Source organism: Tachypleus tridentatus, chromosome 6 (genome assembly GCF_004210375.1).
Source record: "Tachypleus tridentatus isolate NWPU-2018 chromosome 6, ASM421037v1, whole genome shotgun sequence".
NCBI classification, from domain to species: domain Eukaryota; kingdom Metazoa; phylum Arthropoda; class Merostomata; order Xiphosura; family Limulidae; genus Tachypleus; species Tachypleus tridentatus.
Window position 1 is genome coordinate 43,323,312 of NC_134830.1, and position 19,472 is coordinate 43,342,783.

The following is a 19,472-nucleotide window of genomic DNA, read 5'->3' on the forward strand; positions in this document are numbered from 1 at the left end:
CAGTATATCATCTATCAAGCACTAGATACCATACATTGTATCATATACTCCATTATTTCGAGGAGAAAACATGCTTAAGTATTCGAATTAAATGTCAAAGTCCTCCTATGCTTTTTTTAATTGGAAAAGGTTATTCCATCTCACCTCAACACCATTGTGAAACAGTGATACAGAGAGGTATCTGCTGTCAGAAAACTACTATTTTGTAATTGCCATCAATTTGAGGAAGATCCTCATCCTGATAAATGTGATGATCACCAGAAAAATCAGGAGCAGAATAGTAAGAAGCGTTATGATACATAATCTTATCTAGTTCTTCAGCAACGTCAACATTGATAAGGTATCAAAGCATTGTCATAGTGCCTTGCAAGGCTGGAAAGCTCCTGAATACTCTAAACATACTCAGAATGACAGAGAGACTATTTATTACTATGTACGATAGTATTACAGCTCTTTATGGTCGTTGGTGACTGATCCTCCTGCCTGGGCTGTTAACAAACACCCAGAAGTTCCATAGTGATAAAGACAATCCAAATTAAATTTGGATTATCTGATCTGATTTTAACTACCATATTCATCTTTACTGTCCTGTGCGCCTGAATTTGTAAGATAACTACAAGTGGTAAAGATGCAGTTGGTAAGATCTGTCATATACATTTGTCAATTATCAATTTATCTTTGCAGGTATAACTTACAAGAGGTCTTAGTCCTTATAACACTATTAAGTCATTTCCTCATCTCGTCCGTAGTTTTCAATCCCTGCTAACATAAGTTATATGTGTTCTCAAAATATGTACTTACATTTGATTAGAATCCACAAATATCTCAGTAGCAAGATAATTAAAATAAAACAAAGAATTATCATCAAAATAGACTCAATAAATCACTCTAGTATAAATTGCCAGACCCAAAAGAAGTGATTCACGGTTCTAATAACTTCCTCAAAACTGCATTTCTTGATTATAAACTTTATCCATCATGATATAAATTCAGCACACTATGTTCGATTTTCACCCATTCCTCAAATAATATTGTCTTTAAGATTTTGGGAACTGAAAGCAAATGAATTTCACGGATCCTCAAATAAGTTGAGATCTGAGGGTTGCGGTGGTCAAGAAGATGGTAAAATACCTTGTCATGTTCTTCAAATTAACCATAATCATAATGATGAATAATGCGATTATCATCTCAATACCTGTCATTTTAAGAATAAAATAGAACATCAAAGGTTGGACTTGGTCTGATAGAATGTCCAAACATTCTTGATATGTAGTTTGACAATTCCAAGTGGACTCAGCAGATAACCCGATGTGGCTTTGCTAACTTGGTTATTGGTTTGGTTATTGGAATTTCGCACAAAGCTACTCGAATGCTATCTGTGCTAGCCGTCCCTAATTTAGCAGTGTAAGACTAGAGGAAGGCAGCTAGTCATCACCACCCACCGCAAACTCTTGGGCTACTCTTTTACCAACAAATAGTGGGATTGACCGTTCCATTATGACACCCCCACGGCTGAAAGGGCGAGCATGTTTGATGTGACCGGGCCCTTAAAATCAAATATAACCAACTGTGTGTGTTTTCAGATAGCAAAGTGGGCCTGGCATGGCCTAGCGCGTTAAGGCGTGCGCTTCGTAATCTGAGGGTCGCGGGTTCGCGCCCGAGTCGCGCCAAACATGCTCTCCCTCCCAGCCGTGGGGGCGTTATAATGTGACGGTCAATCCCACTATTCGTTGGTAAAAGAGTAGCCCAAGAGTTGGCGGTGGGTGGTGATGACTAGCTGCCTTCCCTCTAGTCTTACACTGCTAAATTAGGGACGGCTAGCACAGATAGCCCTCGAGTAGCTTTGTGCGAAATTCAAAAACAAACAATTCCATTTGATCCAATTCATAACAGATAAACATACCCCATGTGATTCATCAACGTATAGCAAGTAGCTAGTACAGAGGAAACAACACACAAGAGTTTTTAAATACATCGACTCTTTTATCCGTGTAAAACCATGTGTATTGTAGTTCTTTTGAACGTATGGAACATTCCCTCTGATCATCACCCCAATCCCACTAGATCTTACATATCATAGGTGCACCATTCTATTGGTAGCTGAGAATGAGGGTTTGCGCATGGAATAATAGCTTCTTGTCCATTATTCTTCATGAAACGGATGGATCCTAGTCCAGGGTTGATGTAATCTGCCTTGATAAATCCCACCAACCCCTGTCTCAGAGCAGTTTCTTTCTAGTACAAGTTGTCTTGCTTGGATGTTATTGTTCATCCTTCTGCATGCTGCATATACTTCTGGGATGGTCTCCGTCCAATATTCGTTTATTTGTTTGTTTGAATTTCGCGCAAAGAGGGCTATCTGCGCTAGCTGTCCCTAATTTAGCAGTGTAAGACTAGAGGGAAGGCAACTAGTCATCACCACCCACTCTTGGGCTACTCTTTTACCAACGAATAGAGGGATTGACCGTCACATTATAACGCCCCCACAGCTGAAAGGGCGAGCATGTTTGGTGCGACGGGGATTCGAACCCGCTACCCTCAGATTACGAGTCGAACGCCTTAACCCACCTGGCCATGCCAGGCCTTCAATATTCGAGTCACCTACTTTGTTTTTTCTGTGCTATCACCTAATTAGTTCAAACAGTAATGTGGTTTTTCTAACTGGTTCAAACAACAATGTGGTATCACCATATTGATTGATATCTCCTTCGAAGCTGGTCGCCTCTTTAACTTTCTCCATCTTAATAAAGACGGAGAAAAACAGAAACCAACTTATTTTATGCATGCTGTGCAGTAGTCAAGTGTAACATGTTCCGTTTCCTGTTTGCCAATCAAATATTGTGAGGGTCCCTAAAAGCATTTAAATAATAGGCTTGCTAATTTCTTGGCTGGATTGTGTATATACGAATCACGCCTGTTTCATTGTAATGTAATAACCTAGTGGTTTCTATAACATTTATTTACACACTAGCGATGCTTGTTTCTACAATAACAAGTGTTTTAAAAAATGTGTTAAAAGTATTCCATAATAAGAACGTCAGAAAACGTTTCAGCTTCACTATTGTATTTCACATCGTAACAAATTAAGAATATTTTATGAATTATTTTGCTGTTTCCAGAAGACGCTTGAAATTGTAGGTGATAGCCTGGTTGTTTTACTTTTACAAATGCCAATAAAAAAGTTTATCTTGATTTTTTACCATATATTTACAAGAAGGTTTGTGTTTGAATATCCCTCATGAGATCATCAAGGTTTTTGTGTCGTTTTTCATTTTCTAATTGAATTAATCTCTTCCTATTATTCTGCTATATGGCCATTCATCAGTTCATCGTCTTGTATCCTTGTTCATACGCTACGTCTTTATATTCGTAACGTATTATTTCATATCGCATTGGGTAACGTTTTACTGCATATTGCAAAATTTTGTGATTTTTTTTTTCTAGGCTGGTTACAGTGTGTTTTGGATGGCTTATAAGGTATGGTTATATAACGTTTAGTAGGTTTAGGTTAACCCTATATACAGCCTTAAGTGAGTTATCGCTGTAAATTCTCTTTAATAATATATCTTTTTTTCATTTCTTACTTCACCATTATAGTTTCTATCAGATCATAGGCAGGGCGTAGTCTAGTGGTTAGTGTGCGATACAATGAACCTGAAACTCCACTACGCATGTTCTGTTACCGAAGGAACGTGCTCCACACTTTGGGGCCATTGCTATTTTATGAAAGTGACGGGCAGATCCCACAATTCGATTGGAGTAACTTTATCGTTAGAGTTTACGTTGTTCACTACTGCCATTCCCTCTAGTGTATCAGGTGAAAATTAATAACAGCTGGACCAAATAACTCGTGCAACTTTGCTCAAATTTCCAAAGCAAGCAAACCGCCAGATAATGTTATTTTACAGACTAAACTATTTAAAAAATTTTGCCCTACGCTCGACGATATTAACCGTTTTTTGAGTTTTACAACATGAATATTTCAGGTAACCATCCTAAGCTTTATTCAACGATTGTTTATAGTACATTTGAGTTTAACATAAATGTATTAACTTTGTGTTACTACATATCTATTTTGTCTTACTTGATTCATTAGGCTAACTTCAATACGCTATAAGTTACCCTATGACCTTTGAATATGAACTTAACGCCTTGATTCATTATCCTGTGTTGTATCGTTTTCAATTTTGACATTCTACTGCAGTTTCTTAAATGTGAGTTCCAACCTAAAAGACGTTATCTTGCACCTAAAATGCATTGCGTTTATTTTTTTTTTTTTTTTTATCGGTAGGTAATCTTTCTCTTGATGTGTATTGAAAACGTGTGTAACACCTGGTATATATTCACCCAGTTGCAACTAGTCATGCACCACTTGTACTAATTCCATAAAGCTTCTACCTGTAATACGGAAAGTGAACACTTGCTACATGCTACATTTGAAGCGAACACTTTAAGGTTTAAACGCCAGTCGATACCACTGTTGTGCATAAACAACCTCCAAAATTCACGTTTGAGTTTTTAAAACTGGTTAAACAAATTGAAATTTCGTTTTAAGTAAGAAACTAATTACGACTTTGATATTGTACTTCAAGTGGTCATAACGAAACGTATATTCAAGGAAGTTTTGCTTTTATTTACTTTAAAAATGATTTTACATGTTCTGGTAGTTTACGTCAATAAAAAACTTGTTTGTTTTTTAATTTCGCTCAAAGCTACTCGAGGGCTATCTGCGCTAGCCGCCCCCTCATTTAGCAGTGTGAGACTAGAGGGAAGGCGGCTAGTCATCACCTCCCACCGCCAATTCTTGGGCTACTCTTTTACCAAGGAATAGTGGGATTCATCGTCACATTATAACGCCCCCATGGCTGAAAAGTCGAGCATGTTTGGTGCAATGGGGATGCAAACCCGCAACCGTCAGATTAGGAGTCACACGCCTCAACCGACCTGGCCATGCCGGACCTTAAAAAAACTTCACAGAACTTCTTAGGAACTTATATGGATCACAGACAGACATATTTGCGTGACTTAAAAATTATATTTTCAATTCATTATGGTTTGTGTATAAATAAGTCTCGTGCTGTTTTTGTGAACAGTGTTTTCGAATGAAAATTTGTTCTTTGTTTCAGAACTGGCGATGATAGATAAAGTATTTTCACAAATCACACAGTATGAAACGTTTGCATCTTTCTTTACGACAACGAGGCCCGGCATGGCTAAGTGGTTTAGGAAATCGACTCGTAATCTGAGGGTCGCGGGTTTGCATCCCCGTCGCGCCAAACATGCTCGCCCTTATAGCTGTGGGGGCGTTATAATGTGATGGTCAATCCCACTATTCGTTGGTAAAAGAGTAGCCCAAGAGTTGGCGGTTGGTGGTGATGACTAGCTGCCTTCTCTCTAGTCTTACACTGCTAAATTAGGGATGGCTAGCGCAGATAGCCCTCGGAGTAGCTTTGCGCGAAATTCAAAACAAATATACGACAACGATGACGTTTCTTTATGAAACCAGTGTTAACTGGTTCTATTCTTTGTTAAAAGTGACATAAAGCTTTACTAAGTATTGTTGTCGTTCTGAAATAGGTATTATGCTAAAGAAAAGCGTTTAATTGTGGTAAGATTTAGTAAAGAATTTGGTTGGAATATATACCAACCACGTCTCTGCAAAACGCAGTCATTTTATAATAAGAAATTCTAAGATTAAGGTATAAGTTTTAGTTAGTACAAGAGTTAAAGATGTTACAACTTCTGTGTATATCGAGGCCGTATGAAAACCTGAAATGTGATATAATTTGAACTACAGATAAATTGTACCTCACGAAAGTTTTTCTTATATTCCTAATACTCCCTGGAGTCTCAGCGGTAAGTTTGAGAACTTATTACACTACGAATCTGCGACGAGCAGAGCATAGATAGGCCATTGTGTAAATTTGTACTTTAAACAAATATTTCGTTTTCGACTTTTAAAATAGAACTTTTTTTTCAAATCTTTTGTGCTTTACAAAGTGATATTGCACGTAGTATATCCTGAGTTGATATTGTGTGATTTTATTAAATAATTTACTCATGAAGTTTTCATCTATTAGGTATCTGATTTTTACTTATTGCACTCAGAGAAGTATCACCAAACGCCAAACTTCTTTTACACAGACTAAATTAAATCCGGACACTATTAATGAATGCGCAAGTAATTTAAACAGATACGTCAGCTTTAAAATAGACGCAACTTAACATGCCTTCGCAACACGTGTGTGCATATTTCAACTACACAATAATGATACCGCAAATACTTTTCCAATGACCTCACAAAATAATAAAGAATAGCCCAAAGATCTCATTATTTTTTATTTTATGCAATATGCAAATACAATAATTATTTACAATTTTCTCGCTCTCTCATCGCTGATGAACAATTTGTGAATTATAATCAACAAATTATAAAGCAGTCTCATGTGTGTATGTGTGTCGTGAGGAGTTAAAAGATTACCTAGATAACCCACTATGCGTCCAGCTTGAGCACGTTAAAAGGCGTGTTTATTGCTCTGATGTCATCATTAAGGCGGGATGTATCGGAAATGACTGACATGTTTAAGAATATAGTCGTTCCTGATTGGTTAGGATTCGACAGAACTTGAATACGAGCTCCAGTCCTCCGAGGTAGCGAGTATAGTCGGCCTACTTTGTATTATCATAGCCTACCTTGTAGTTCTGTGTGTGTGTGGGCTGATCATCCTCAGCGAGCTGGATAGTAAATGCGAGATAAAGAAATTCGTATAAAGAACGAGTGAGTTAAATAAGTTTAATTCTTAAGCCTTCACGTCTGTAACCAATTTAATGTTAAATCTTATCATCTGTCCATACTGATTACTTAAAAAATGAGTGTGGTCATGTGTTAGTGTGTGTTTGTGTGTGGTTAATCGATGATTCTGGGACTTATGAACGACGGGATATCTCCACTGCAGCCTGCTGCCCTCTCCATAAACGGCGGTGGGGTTTCACCTCACGCGAGCTGTCCCAATGCCAGTCCGGCGTCTCCAGCTCCCGTTATACCATCGTTTGGCTTCACACAGGAACAGGTTGCTTGTGTCTGTGAAGTCCTGCAGCAGTCGGGGAACATAGACCGTTTGGGTCGTTTCCTCTGGTCACTCCCTGCTTGTGAACATCTCCAGAAGAATGAGAGTGTATTGAAAGCAAGAGCTCTCGTGGCCTTTCATCGAAATAACTTCAAGGAATTGTATCGTATTTTAGAGAGCCATAACTTTACGCCAGCTTCCCACCCTAAGTTACAAGCTCTGTGGCTTAAGGCGCATTACATCGAAGCTGAGCGGATCCGCGGCCGGCCACTGGGAGCAGTCGGGAAATATCGCATTCGTAGGAAATTTCCCCTTCCGCGAACCATCTGGGATGGAGAAGAAACCAGTTACTGCTTTAAGGAGAAGTCCCGAAACATACTTCGAGAGTGGTACGCGCATAATCCTTACCCCTCCCCTCGAGAGAAACGGGAGCTCGCTGAAGCTACAGGACTTACAACCACGCAAGTCAGTAACTGGTTCAAAAACCGCCGACAGAGGGATAGGGCAGCGGAAGCAAAAGACAGGTTAGTACATTTATTTACCACTGTATAGAGAGCTAATAATATTCAAGGTTTTCGGTAAATAATTGTTTTTGTATCTCCTTTATCTAATTGTATCACTTATCCATCAAGTATTTCGAACACGATATTGTAGTTTCTTACGGAAGCTGGCTATTATCACAAGAGCAGAGGTTTTACAAATCTTGTACTATATACATGCTAATATAAGAAAATACTTTTATCTTTTATTCAGAATTACTCTTTGCATTCTATGGTATTATTTGAATAAAATACAACAGTGGTCCTTATGTTTATGTGTTTCAAAATCTATCATTCACAGAATCCAGTTTTACGTAACTTTGAAATTATTAGGTACCATATAAAGCGAGCTAACCTTTGTGATCACCTTAGATATTATGACGTTCTTAACTGACAGTGGCTCAGGTTATGACAGTTTTCCAAAACACTGTTGAAAATTGTAGTACTTGTCAGTTATCTCCATTAAAAAATAGTTCGAAATATCAGAGTGTATAGTTAATTTGATATATAGTTATTTATTACAAATTAATCAAGTGCCGGTACAGTGATCTCATACAATAAACGAAATCCCGATTGGATTCAGCGATTTGATTGCTTTTTGTAACGGAGGGTGGGGCATAACTTGCAAAACTAGTTTATCTTGATAATGCTATTTTTATAAATGTATAAAAAAATGAAAACTATATTGTTTTGTTTTATTGTGCTAGTTCAACTTTATCATCCAGTTAGTTATTGTCGTTGTCATTTTTTAAGCGCGTGTTTGAAGCCTAATTAGTATCTTCGTTAATGAGCAGACTTAATGACACTTCAGAGTTACCTAAACCGTTTTTTTTTTCTTTTGTTTTTGTCTTCGTTCTGGAACTTTACATTCCGCACGTTTCAACCAATTGCTTGCACACATTTGAGCGGTTTGCCGGTTTGATTTTTTCTACACTGAACGATAAATCAACCATAACAGTCTTGGTTGCATTTCGGCTCCGCATCTATACTGGCGTTTTCAACATGCAGAGGACAGTCAAGTTATGGGTTATGTTAATACCGAGAGAGGTACAATACGATACAGAAATATAAAATAGTGAATTTTGACTGGGAGAGTATTATGCATTTAAGTAAAGGCTTTGTTGGTGGCGTATCGTGCTGTAACTTCTGTATAATACCATGAAATGAGCAGAGAATGTCACAAAATATATTGTTTTAGTGAACACTTCTTCCAGAAGTCGAGGATTGGTAATCCTGTATACATGTCTCTGTGTGCTAAATAACTTGAATATGTGAAATTCCTAAAAAACAAACAATAGTAAAATTGGTAGCGCCAATAAACGAAACGTAACTTTACAATTTTACCTCGTAAATTTACCTATTAAATTGTTTTTAACCTGCATGTTAAAAAAACACGTTACATTGTTGTTCTTTTGAATTAAGTACAAAGCTACACGATGGGCTATCTGTGCTCTGCCCACCAGAGGTATCGAAACCCGATTTTTAGCATTGTAAGTCCGCAGACATACCGCTGAGCCTCAAAGCCACATCGAGCTATCTGCTGAACCCACCGACGGGAATCGAACCCCTGATTTTAGCGATGTAATTCAGTACACATACCGCTGTACTAGTGGGAGGTGAAACGTTACATATGTGTAAAAGAGATTGAAGATAGCACTTTTTCAAATAATTTTCCTTTCGTAGTTGAACTTACAGACTTTAGACTTTGTGGGCACAAAAACAAACAAACAAGAAACAAAAACCTCATAACCAAAACGGAATTCAGACCACTCGCAAAATGCATCAAATATTGAAATACGATAACAAACAGAAGTACTGGAAAGCAACGAAAAATAATTTAGGCTTTATGATTGACAAAACATTGCGGTCGAGAGTTACAAAAATTATCATTCTAAAACTAAACAGTGAAGGCGAAATTCAGCGACTGTAGTCGCTGTAACTTGAAAATGTAACGTTACGCAGATCGCCTACGTCCGTTGTATGCGTATAGTACAGAATTTCGTAAAAAAATATTTTAAATGCACAAGAAGTAAGACGTACACTACAAGACGGGATACTTGGTGGTATTTCAATTTTGTCTTGAAGCGTGGGATACTATAATGCATTTGTTTAAGAAAGAGTTCTTATAGAAATGTATCTTGGTTTAAAACTCGACAAAACTCACAAAGGCAACACGAAACTTTGTTATTTTAATTTGTATAGTCAAACACACTTTAAAGGTACGTCCAGCATTTAAGTCCAACTACAGCGCTTGATAAAGCAACTTTAGAGTAGAGAGCAACCACATAACCTATAATAATAATTCTGATAACATTCACCTCTGGCGGATTCACAAGGAAATGGTCGGTCCACGGGTTCTCTGCGGAGGACCCGGGGGAAGGCAAATGTGTGTTAACAGACATCTGTTGATAAAAAGGTTTTTACTGGGAAAACAAGCAAACTGTGGTGAGTTTAAATTAAATTATGTGTGGAATTATATGTGGAATTATATGTGTTCTTTCATGGAATACCAATAATTTCGGTCGCAATTTAACATTTTTGTTTGCCTATTTTTGTGAGACTGTGAAAGCCCTAGCTTTCAAAATTCTAAAACCTCCCCTTTGCGCATTTACAACATTAATGTCAAAAATGCCCACATTTAAGAAACCCTCTTACTGCTCAAAGTATTCAAATACGCTCAAAGAACAACATGCAAAAACAAACAGAAATTCGTGGTTCTAACTGGAGATGCTATTACTTACAGGTATATTTTTGAGAAAGAGACAGACAGGCAGAGGGTTTTTTTCTTATTTTATAATAAACTTTGGTTTGTTTTTTTTTTAAATTTCGCGCAAAGCTACACAAGTGCTGTCTGCACTAGCAGTCCATAATTTGGTAGTCATCACTACTCAACGTCAACTCTTGGGCTACTCTTTACCAACTAATAGTGGGATTGATCGTACATTATAACGCCCCCACGGCAGAATGGGCGGGATTGTTTGGTGGGACGAGAATTCGAACCCCGACCCAACCACCTCACCATATGAGGCCACGAACGAGTCAGGTGATTACAATAAAAACTGTAGTGGTCATCTCGTTTTGTGGGTACAATATGTGTAGAAATCTGACGTTCTCAAAATTGACTGTTTCCATCAGGTTTTTATAGATTTTAAACAGTTTAAGGTTTCTGTTGAATTAATTTTCACGTACCTATGAACGCTATTTAATAGTAATGTTTATTTAGATCTGTGTAGGGATCAAACCTCTGAAACGTCAGTGTCAAACTTATAATCAATTTATAGAGCCAGGCGTGACATAATCGAGGATTCATGACTTGTGTCCCGCCGTCACTAAGCTGCCCTGCGTTTTCTTGCCGCGAGTGCGATATAAGAGTAATCATCAAAACCCACTTTATTAAGGTAGCGTAAAAGCAAGATGGGTTTCGTTTGCAAGCTGCCTTCCATCCATAATATCAGTTGAATATTCCGGATGGATATGCGTAAATGGCCCTTGCGTAACTTTGGACTAGAATTTTAAATCAAACTTACGACCACTTTCTGAGTATGAGACCTAGCTAACTTGAAATGACAGCTTTAACCAAACAGATCATATATTGGTTTTATGCGTGTAGTGTAAAAGATTAATACAATACTTCATACATAAGAGGCGGTCTCATTGAATGAGCGGTTAAGATCATGTTACACCAGACGCCCTTCTTGTGTATACTGCTATAATACAAAGAAAATTGTTGACGTTTTGCCAGGAAGGTTTACACAGATGTTTGTACATGTAGTGTGCCTACAAGTATGCTGAACACGTGCGTTATATTCACAACTAATGCATAAAAGTTCTACAGTACAATAAAATAGAAATGTAGTATAGCTACGTAGTTTATTGTTAGATTAATAATAAATTTCGTGACTACTAACGTTCCTACAAAAGAACGACTATTATATGTCGTATAATTTCATGACTGCTGTGTGTCGTACACTTGCGAATTTGTATAGTGTCTAACACCAATAAATGCAGTTTTACAAATGTTAACATATTTAACTTTTTTTTTTTTTTGCTATCTGTTCGTTCGTATGACAAGAAATGTGCGCATGTGTGTCTTTTATTATAGCAAAGACACATCGTGGTATATGCTGTGTCCACAGAGAGGAATCGAACCCTTAATTTTTGCGTTGAAAATCTGAAGACTTACCCGCTATCCCAGGGGGGAACGACAAGAAATAACATATTTTACAAAACACGAATGATAATTTGCAAATAAACTTGTATGACTGATATAACAACCGTGAAACGTGAAGTCGTTTTATTGTATACTTAACTTTAAGGCTGATGTTAAACGGGAAAAATAATAATGGGTTATTAATCTTAGTTAATTGGGATAAATCGTTCGTAAACATTACATGCTTTTGTTTTTATCTCTATTGCTTCTACATTGTTATACCACAGAGACGATAAATAAATGTAAACACCTATTTCAAAACTATAAGTGTTTTGATCATATTATCTTGTGTTAATGTGAGTGTTGATTTGGTTACTTTAATGTGTGATTGCTTCTGTTATGGCATATTGTGGACATGTATTACTCCATTGAGTTTGAGTATTTATGTTTAAATTTGGTTCAGTAAAGAAACATCGGTATAATTTATTTGTAATAGATATTACTATACTGAGAATGATTATGTCGTTAGATATGTGAAATGATTTACCACGTGTTAGTTAATAATTAATGTAAACGACTGCCAAAGGGAATAACACAGGTATCGGCTGACCTTTTTAATTATATCGAATGGTACCATCATTTTCCATTGTGCTACTCTGGATCAGGCATATATGAATCCCAAAAAAATTCTCTTATTAAATCAAATCATTTGTTAAAAGTTTCCCAGTGGGGCAGTGGTAAGTTTACGGACTTCGTCGCTACAATTCAATGTTCGATTCCCTACAGTGAACACAAGAGATAGCTCCATATGGTTTTGCTGTATGACAAATCATTCGTTAATAATTAAGTTCTTCACTTGTTTCACTGATAGTGGCAGAAGGCTGTGGTAACGAATGTAACATTCAAGTTAATGCCAGGTATGTTTCAAATGATTTAGTTTCGGTAACTGTGTTAGTCAAGAAAAGCAACTGAAGTCACTCTCACGAACACACGGCAGGTATTCAAACGTGGTTTTACTCTAAAATAAATCAGCTTGAAATAATTTCGGATAATAGAAGAACGAAACTAACAGTGTTATCGTCTTGGGAAAGCTCTCATCCATGAGGATGGACATACAACTGTGTAGATAAATCATGACCAATGCCAAGGTTGAGGTGCATACAGCAGGTTGTTAGCTTTTTTTTTTTAAGCAGTTAAAAGACTATACCTACTGGCACGTTTCTCACATGATTGTACTATCTTTGACTGTTTGCTCTTTCGTAACAACATCGACTGGGTTAATTAATCCATATGATTTTATCCATAAGTTTATTCCATCAGTTAGTACAGAAAATGATGAAAACATTCACTGGTGAAACGCGAATCATCTGACCAGTTTGTCCTCTGAGAAATACTAAACCTAAACTTCCCAGCTTGTTTACTATATAAACAGTTTTCGGATGATTTTATATGAAAGAGTTGCCCACTGATGAAACAGTTTCACGTCTATTGCATTCCACACTTTATCCAATTGTCTTTTCCTCAGTCTGTTAGCAGCGAGGTGCGGTCATAATATTTCCAAGTGGCAGATGTATTATTACTTTTTGATTGTTACTTTTAATATACTTCGATGGTATAGTTTTGAAAAAGTCAAACTATCTTGTCAGACAGATGTTCATCCATTTTCATTACTCCTTGAAAGAGGAGAGAAACCCTTGCGTATACCAGTTTCATTGAAGATTTATGGCTATTTTACTACAGTTCGGAATTTTAGGTCACCTCCTACCACACCACGAAATCGGTTTAATTTTGTATGTAGAAATAAAGATGTTATTCTAGAAATGTTTGTGTGACTGCCTGAAGTTGAATAGGGGCCACTTTTAGTGCACATATTGATTTGTGACCTGTATTCTCAAACTTTCTTTGTGAACCTGAAGATGACCTAAGCAGGTCGAAACGTTGTTGTGTACTATATTTTAATTAAACTTTTAATATCCATACCAGCCTTCTTGAGGATGCATTTTTACTTCAAGTGGGTTTCTCGTCGTCACGAATGATTTGTAACTTTTAGCTTTTCCCTAAAACAGGTCACATTACTATGATTGATTATATTAACAATACAATTCAGAGATCTTATTTCTAAATATTGTATTGTTTAACAGGTCAATTGTCAATGTGAGTAAATATGAATAATCCTTAAACTGTTGACGACCTAACTCTACGAATAAACTCTAGGTCCTGTCTGTAATTCTATAGTAAAGTAATAAAAGGCAACAAGTAATGAAGTTTACGATATGTTTTGTTTTCCTATTAGTACTGGCCAAACTTAATGACCAGCTATTCAAATATATATCACACTTTAATAATTACAGCGTATAAAATGACAACGAGTTTAGGAAAGAAAACAACAACTGTCTTTAGCAAATAGCTATGAACACTAGCAGACGATGTGCATGTTGTTAAAATAATACAGAGACAAAAATATTCTTACTTAAGATTTATTTTCATATGAAATTTATATGGACCAGCAACTGGATTATTAAAGTTTAAAATACTGGAGTAATTTCTGGATAGTAGTCCATCTATTTCATCTCCTTTTAAATGGTGAAATATTATTGGGATTACAACCGTAGACAACACCAGTAGTGTGGTTACGTCATAAGCATTACGTACAAGTCAGAACAGTATATTAAATTAACTATATTAATTACAGAGTTTTTCTGCTTCTGTTCGATATCGGTTGCTTATTTTAATCAGAATATAATATTAACATGTTAAACAGCTTATAGCATGTTGCTGTTTGATATAATTTGTACTTAAATTGTAAACTTTATACCTTTTATATATAAAGCATAAAGTTATACCACGATGATTTATAATGGTAAGAAAACAGTCATTGGTCAAGTTTCCAGCCATATTCCTCCAAGCAGTTCATGACAATAGCAAAATCTGATTGTTATTGTTGGTTCTAAGCGCAGATCTCCACAATCGGCTATCTGCGTTCTGTCCACAGCGGAGAATCGAATCTCAGATTTCTGTATTGTAACTTGGGAAATTTATCTTGGTGATCTACCAGGGTTCGGTAGAATCGGTTCATAAATTATGTTTCTAAATAAATTTCTTCACATTAGTTACGGACAAAGTTGAAAAATAATTTCCAAATGATTGAGTAATGTGTTTTGAATGGTTTACCGTTTTCGAAATGTAATTCAAAGTAATTACTTTTAATCCGTCATTTTAAACTGCCATTTCACTGTTCTTCAAATGGAATGTCGTAGTGAAAAGGTCTGTCACACGCACAACAGAAATACTTTAAAGACAGAGACAAAAGCTTCTTATTTAAGATATATTTTTATATGAAGTATATGTGGAGTGACGTTGGATCAGTAACTGGACAAATAAAGTTTAAAATACGTGAGCACTTTCTAAATAGCAATCCACCCATTTCACTTCATTTTAACAGGGTGGAATTTGTTTGGGGTTGCTGCACAAACCATAATCATAGGCATTACGTGTAAGTAAGAACAATATATTAATTACATTCATTACTGCTTCTGAATACATTTTCAAAATTTATTAGAAAACTCTTGTCACGTCTTCACACCATCTTACCGATTCACATAAACATGAAACGTAATAATACATGTACATCTTCATGACGAACACATTGGTTTGTTTCGAATTTCGCGGTAAAAGAGTAGCCCAAGAAATGGCGGTGGGTGGTTTTGACTAGCTGCCTTTCCTCTAGTCTTACACTGCTAAATTATAGACGGCTGGCGCAGATAGCCCTTGTGTAGCATTACACGAAATTACAAAAAGTCAAAAGCCATTGGCATTTTCTACCTGAAAGGTACACTAAGCGACAGCTGTGCTGAACAGCAAATAAATCCCCTAAACAGTCAGTCTCTAATTTAGAAACGTTGACCATAAGGAATATAACAAGTCATCAGTATGCGATGCGTGTGTGGCTACTGGTAACCAAATAACGGGGTTACCTGTCACAGTTATAACGCCTCTGCAACTCAAAGCATAGTCGTGTTTGGTGCCGTGTCACAGCTGTGCTTTTGAAGTTCCTTCCAAGTCGAACCAGCCGCATTAATCACCTGTCTTTTCCGACTCTATCTGTTTTGGAGTAAATATTAGGAAGCAAAATTATAGCCCTATATTTCATATCGAAATACCGAAAAGAGTTATTTCGGGATCTCTTTCCTGTGCAAGGTATATGTATATATAGAAAAGTTTGTCTCTTGACTGCAGTTTAGAGAAAATAATACTACCTAAACACAAAAACTAGAGTTCTGTCACTGGAGTCACTATGAAGTTTTTTCGGTTATTTCTTGTTAAGCACGAAGCTACAGTTAGGCTACATGTGCTGTGCCCACAACGGGCATCAAATTCCAGTTATTTTTAGCGTTATAAGCCTTCAGACTTATCGTTGAACCACTGAGGGGGCCTCACTATAAGTAGTCAAATATAAGTTCTACAATAAAACACAAGGAACTAGAAATAAGCCCCGAAGATTGTTTTCACCTTTCTCCAAAACATGGGAATTTTATCTGTAGTCTTTGATGCGTGCTTATACGTTTGATAGCCTTACTTTTATGTAATCTCTTTGTTGTGACTAATGTTTCACAATTTAGTGTGTGTAAGTTTGTTTTCTATCAGCTAAAATCTTATGTCACGTGACTAGCCTTCCGGTGTGTAATCTTGTAAATTGCTTGTTTGTTTATTAGTGTGCTTGTTCATGACGTATGTCTTGATATTCTACAGGCTTATTCATTCGAGACGTTGTATATATTTTCTTGTAATGTAATATCTTTTTGTTTATTTAATATGGTAACTCCTTATCTCTTATAGACTTAAGTCTTACGATGTCAGTTACTGTGCGCCTGGCGAGAAAGCATTCATATAAATGTACACGTGTTGGTTGCTATGTCTAGTAAGAAATCATCACTATAATAGGCCCGGCATAGCTAGGTGGGTTAAGGCGTTCGACACGTAATCTGAGGGTTCGAATCCCGGTCGCAATAAATGCCCGCCCTTTCAGTCGTGGGGACGTTATAAAGTGACGGTCAATCCCACTATTCGTTGACAAAAGAGTAGTTCAAGAGTTGACGGTGGGTAGTGATGACTAGCTACCTTCCCTCTAGTCTTACACTGCTAAATGAGGGACGGCTAGCGCAGATAGCCCTCGAGTAGCTTTGTGCGAAATTTACAAACAAACATCAATATAAATATGCCTGTGTTGTTTGTTATGTCAAATATGTATGAATAAATTATCTTCAGTTATTTCATCAGCTATTATTTAAACTGTGCCGTTTGTATTTGGTCTTGATTTATTTTATAGCAAAATATACATAAGTTATGATGATATCCAAGTAGTTCACACTGTGTGATGTTTCTTTGTCTCATAGGCTTGGTTATACTATCAGCTATGTATTTTAGAGTCCTTTGTAAATAGAGTTCTGCATTTGTCATGTAACTTTTAATCCTGGTGATTGTTTTAGATACCGTAAATAGTTGGATGGTCGACATATCTGATTTATATATTGGGGATTACGTTGTGCGTTGGAGCGTGCCATTTATGGTACCTTAAGTGTCACTTATAACATTACTTGTGTCAGTTAGAATAAATATGTAAGCTTAGTTAGGGTTATTTATATGTTATGGGTCTAGTTTTTATGTCACTTGTTATGGCTTGTGGACGTAGGAGTGTTGTCCGTTATAGCAGTTGAGATGTTCTGTGGGATTGATTGCCTAATTGATTAAATCATTAGTGACATCTTTGTGGCTTAGTTATTATACGTTTGGTTGTAGGGTTTGAGATGTGTTTATATATGTTGTTATTTATTATGTTTGTGATGTGTTATGAGGTTGGACATGGGGTTGGATATGACATTTTGATGTTTTTTGTTATTTTTTAAAATTTAGCTGTTCTATTGTTTACGATATTTATGTTAGCTTTGTTTGTTAAGTTGCAATTCGGCTGTGATACTTATAACATTTTGTGAGTTTAGTTAGGTCTTTGATATCTTAGGGGTTTATTTATGTCACTTGTAATGTCTTCAGCTTGAATTTAGTCGTTTGGTAAGATTTGGTGTGGTTTTGAATTTTGTGCAAAGCTACACGAGGCTATCTGCGCTAGCCATCCCTAATTTAGCAGTGAAACACTAGAGAGAAGGCAGCTAATCATCACTACCCACCGTCAACTCTTGGTTCCTCCCCAATTCCCCCTCAATTAGGACACTGGCGAGGAACCTCTCTCCTCATCTTAACAGAGAGAGAGAAAACAGTATGAAATACCTGACTGTGAGAACGTGCATCTGTGAGTAGATTTAGGCGTTTTGAAATCAACAAAGTCTTAGATGAACAAACATAATTTAATTACTTCATAAAATCTTTCGTTTCAGTTAATAATTTGACATTAGTGACAATTAGTCAAGTGAAACATACAGAAACAACAAATTATATTGTTGACTGCTTTTTTATTCACTGTAATACCCCAGTGGGACTGCGGTACGTCTGTGGGATCCGATGGTATCAGGAAACACGCACTTATTTACTGCAACAAATGTGAGAAAATATCTTTGTTACAAGAACTTCTTAAAGAAACCTTTACAGAAAAAACAGTATACGGGCATTAATTCTTATATTTACTTAATGTGTATTCCTCTAATTTAACTACTAAAATATGTATGTACGATTCTTCACTGTAAGTTGTTCAGAAGAATAATATATTTCTAACCTCGACTGCATATGCTGACTGGTGTTGAAACTTCTGATTGTGTCAGACTTTAAAGGGCACAATTTTTTATTTATAGAATCAGAAGTTTAAATGTTCTTGGTGTAAACCTTAACTTCCGGTTCAAGTCTGTCTCGCTCGCTATTTGTTTTGTCAGCTTTTATTTATCTCACAACATTCGATGGCTGACAAAATATGTTTAAATATTTATAATTGTCACTTTAGTTAAGCACAGGGATTATCTGTTTATTTTTAAGGTTTAATGAAGAGTTTCGTATTAATTGATTTACAGAGTAAAGTATACATTATTTAAGTAAATGTGTTATTTAGACTTTTGGTCAATGATACATACAGTGAAGAACAACATGAAGTAACTGATTTTATGTTCCGTCTCTATACTTGGATAGCAATGTTTTTATGTTCCGTCTCTATGCTTCGATAGCAATGTTTTTATGTTCCGTCTCTATACTTGGATAGCAATGTTTTTATGTTCCGCCTCTATACTTGGATAGCAAAGGACACAAGTAGACAAATAACATATAATCTCAGCATTAATTACCAACTGACGTTTGGTTTTACGAAGTAGCGCTTTTTTAATTTGGGTTTTGAAACCTACTTTAACGGTTTCGTATAGAAAATCACAAGCAACATTTACTACAATGTAAAACCTGAAAGGTATCCGTCACTAAAGCAGACTTTGAAATAGACAGAGCCGTCAAAGATTAATGGGGTAAATATTAGTTGTTAAGCTTATTTAGTTCAACCTTTTTATCATATGTGTAATTTTATATTCTTTTGTTGTTGTTTTTTTCTTAGTGCTTAAGCTAGGCTATTTACACTCTGTCCACTGCGAGGAATCGAACCCAGGATTTTATGTCATATCTTGTTCGTAAACATACCGCTGACCCACAGGGGAACTACTTGGTATGTTTATTAATACAACGAAATAATTGAAAACTATGTTTTGAATAAAGTAAGTTTGTGTTTGTTTTTTC

General features: G+C 36.3%; 1 protein-coding gene and 1 long non-coding RNA gene across 3 annotated transcripts in view; one reads left to right on the forward strand and one right to left on the reverse strand.

The window, feature by feature from the left end:
• The window catches only part of LOC143252347 (uncharacterized), a 50,161-nt gene that overhangs the window by 7,670 nt on the left and 23,019 nt on the right, over positions 1–19,472 (reverse strand). The gene's annotated exons all lie outside the window — the stretch shown is intronic.
• Positions 3,758–19,472, forward strand: part of LOC143252344 (homeobox protein six1-like) — a 43,640-nt gene continuing 27,925 nt past the window's right edge. The window contains exon 1 of the mRNA XM_076504330.1: positions 3,758–7,591. Coding sequence (XP_076360445.1) covers positions 6,915–7,591 — 677 coding nt within the window. The 5' untranslated portion in view covers positions 3,758–6,914. The remainder of the gene's footprint in view (positions 7,592–19,472) is intronic.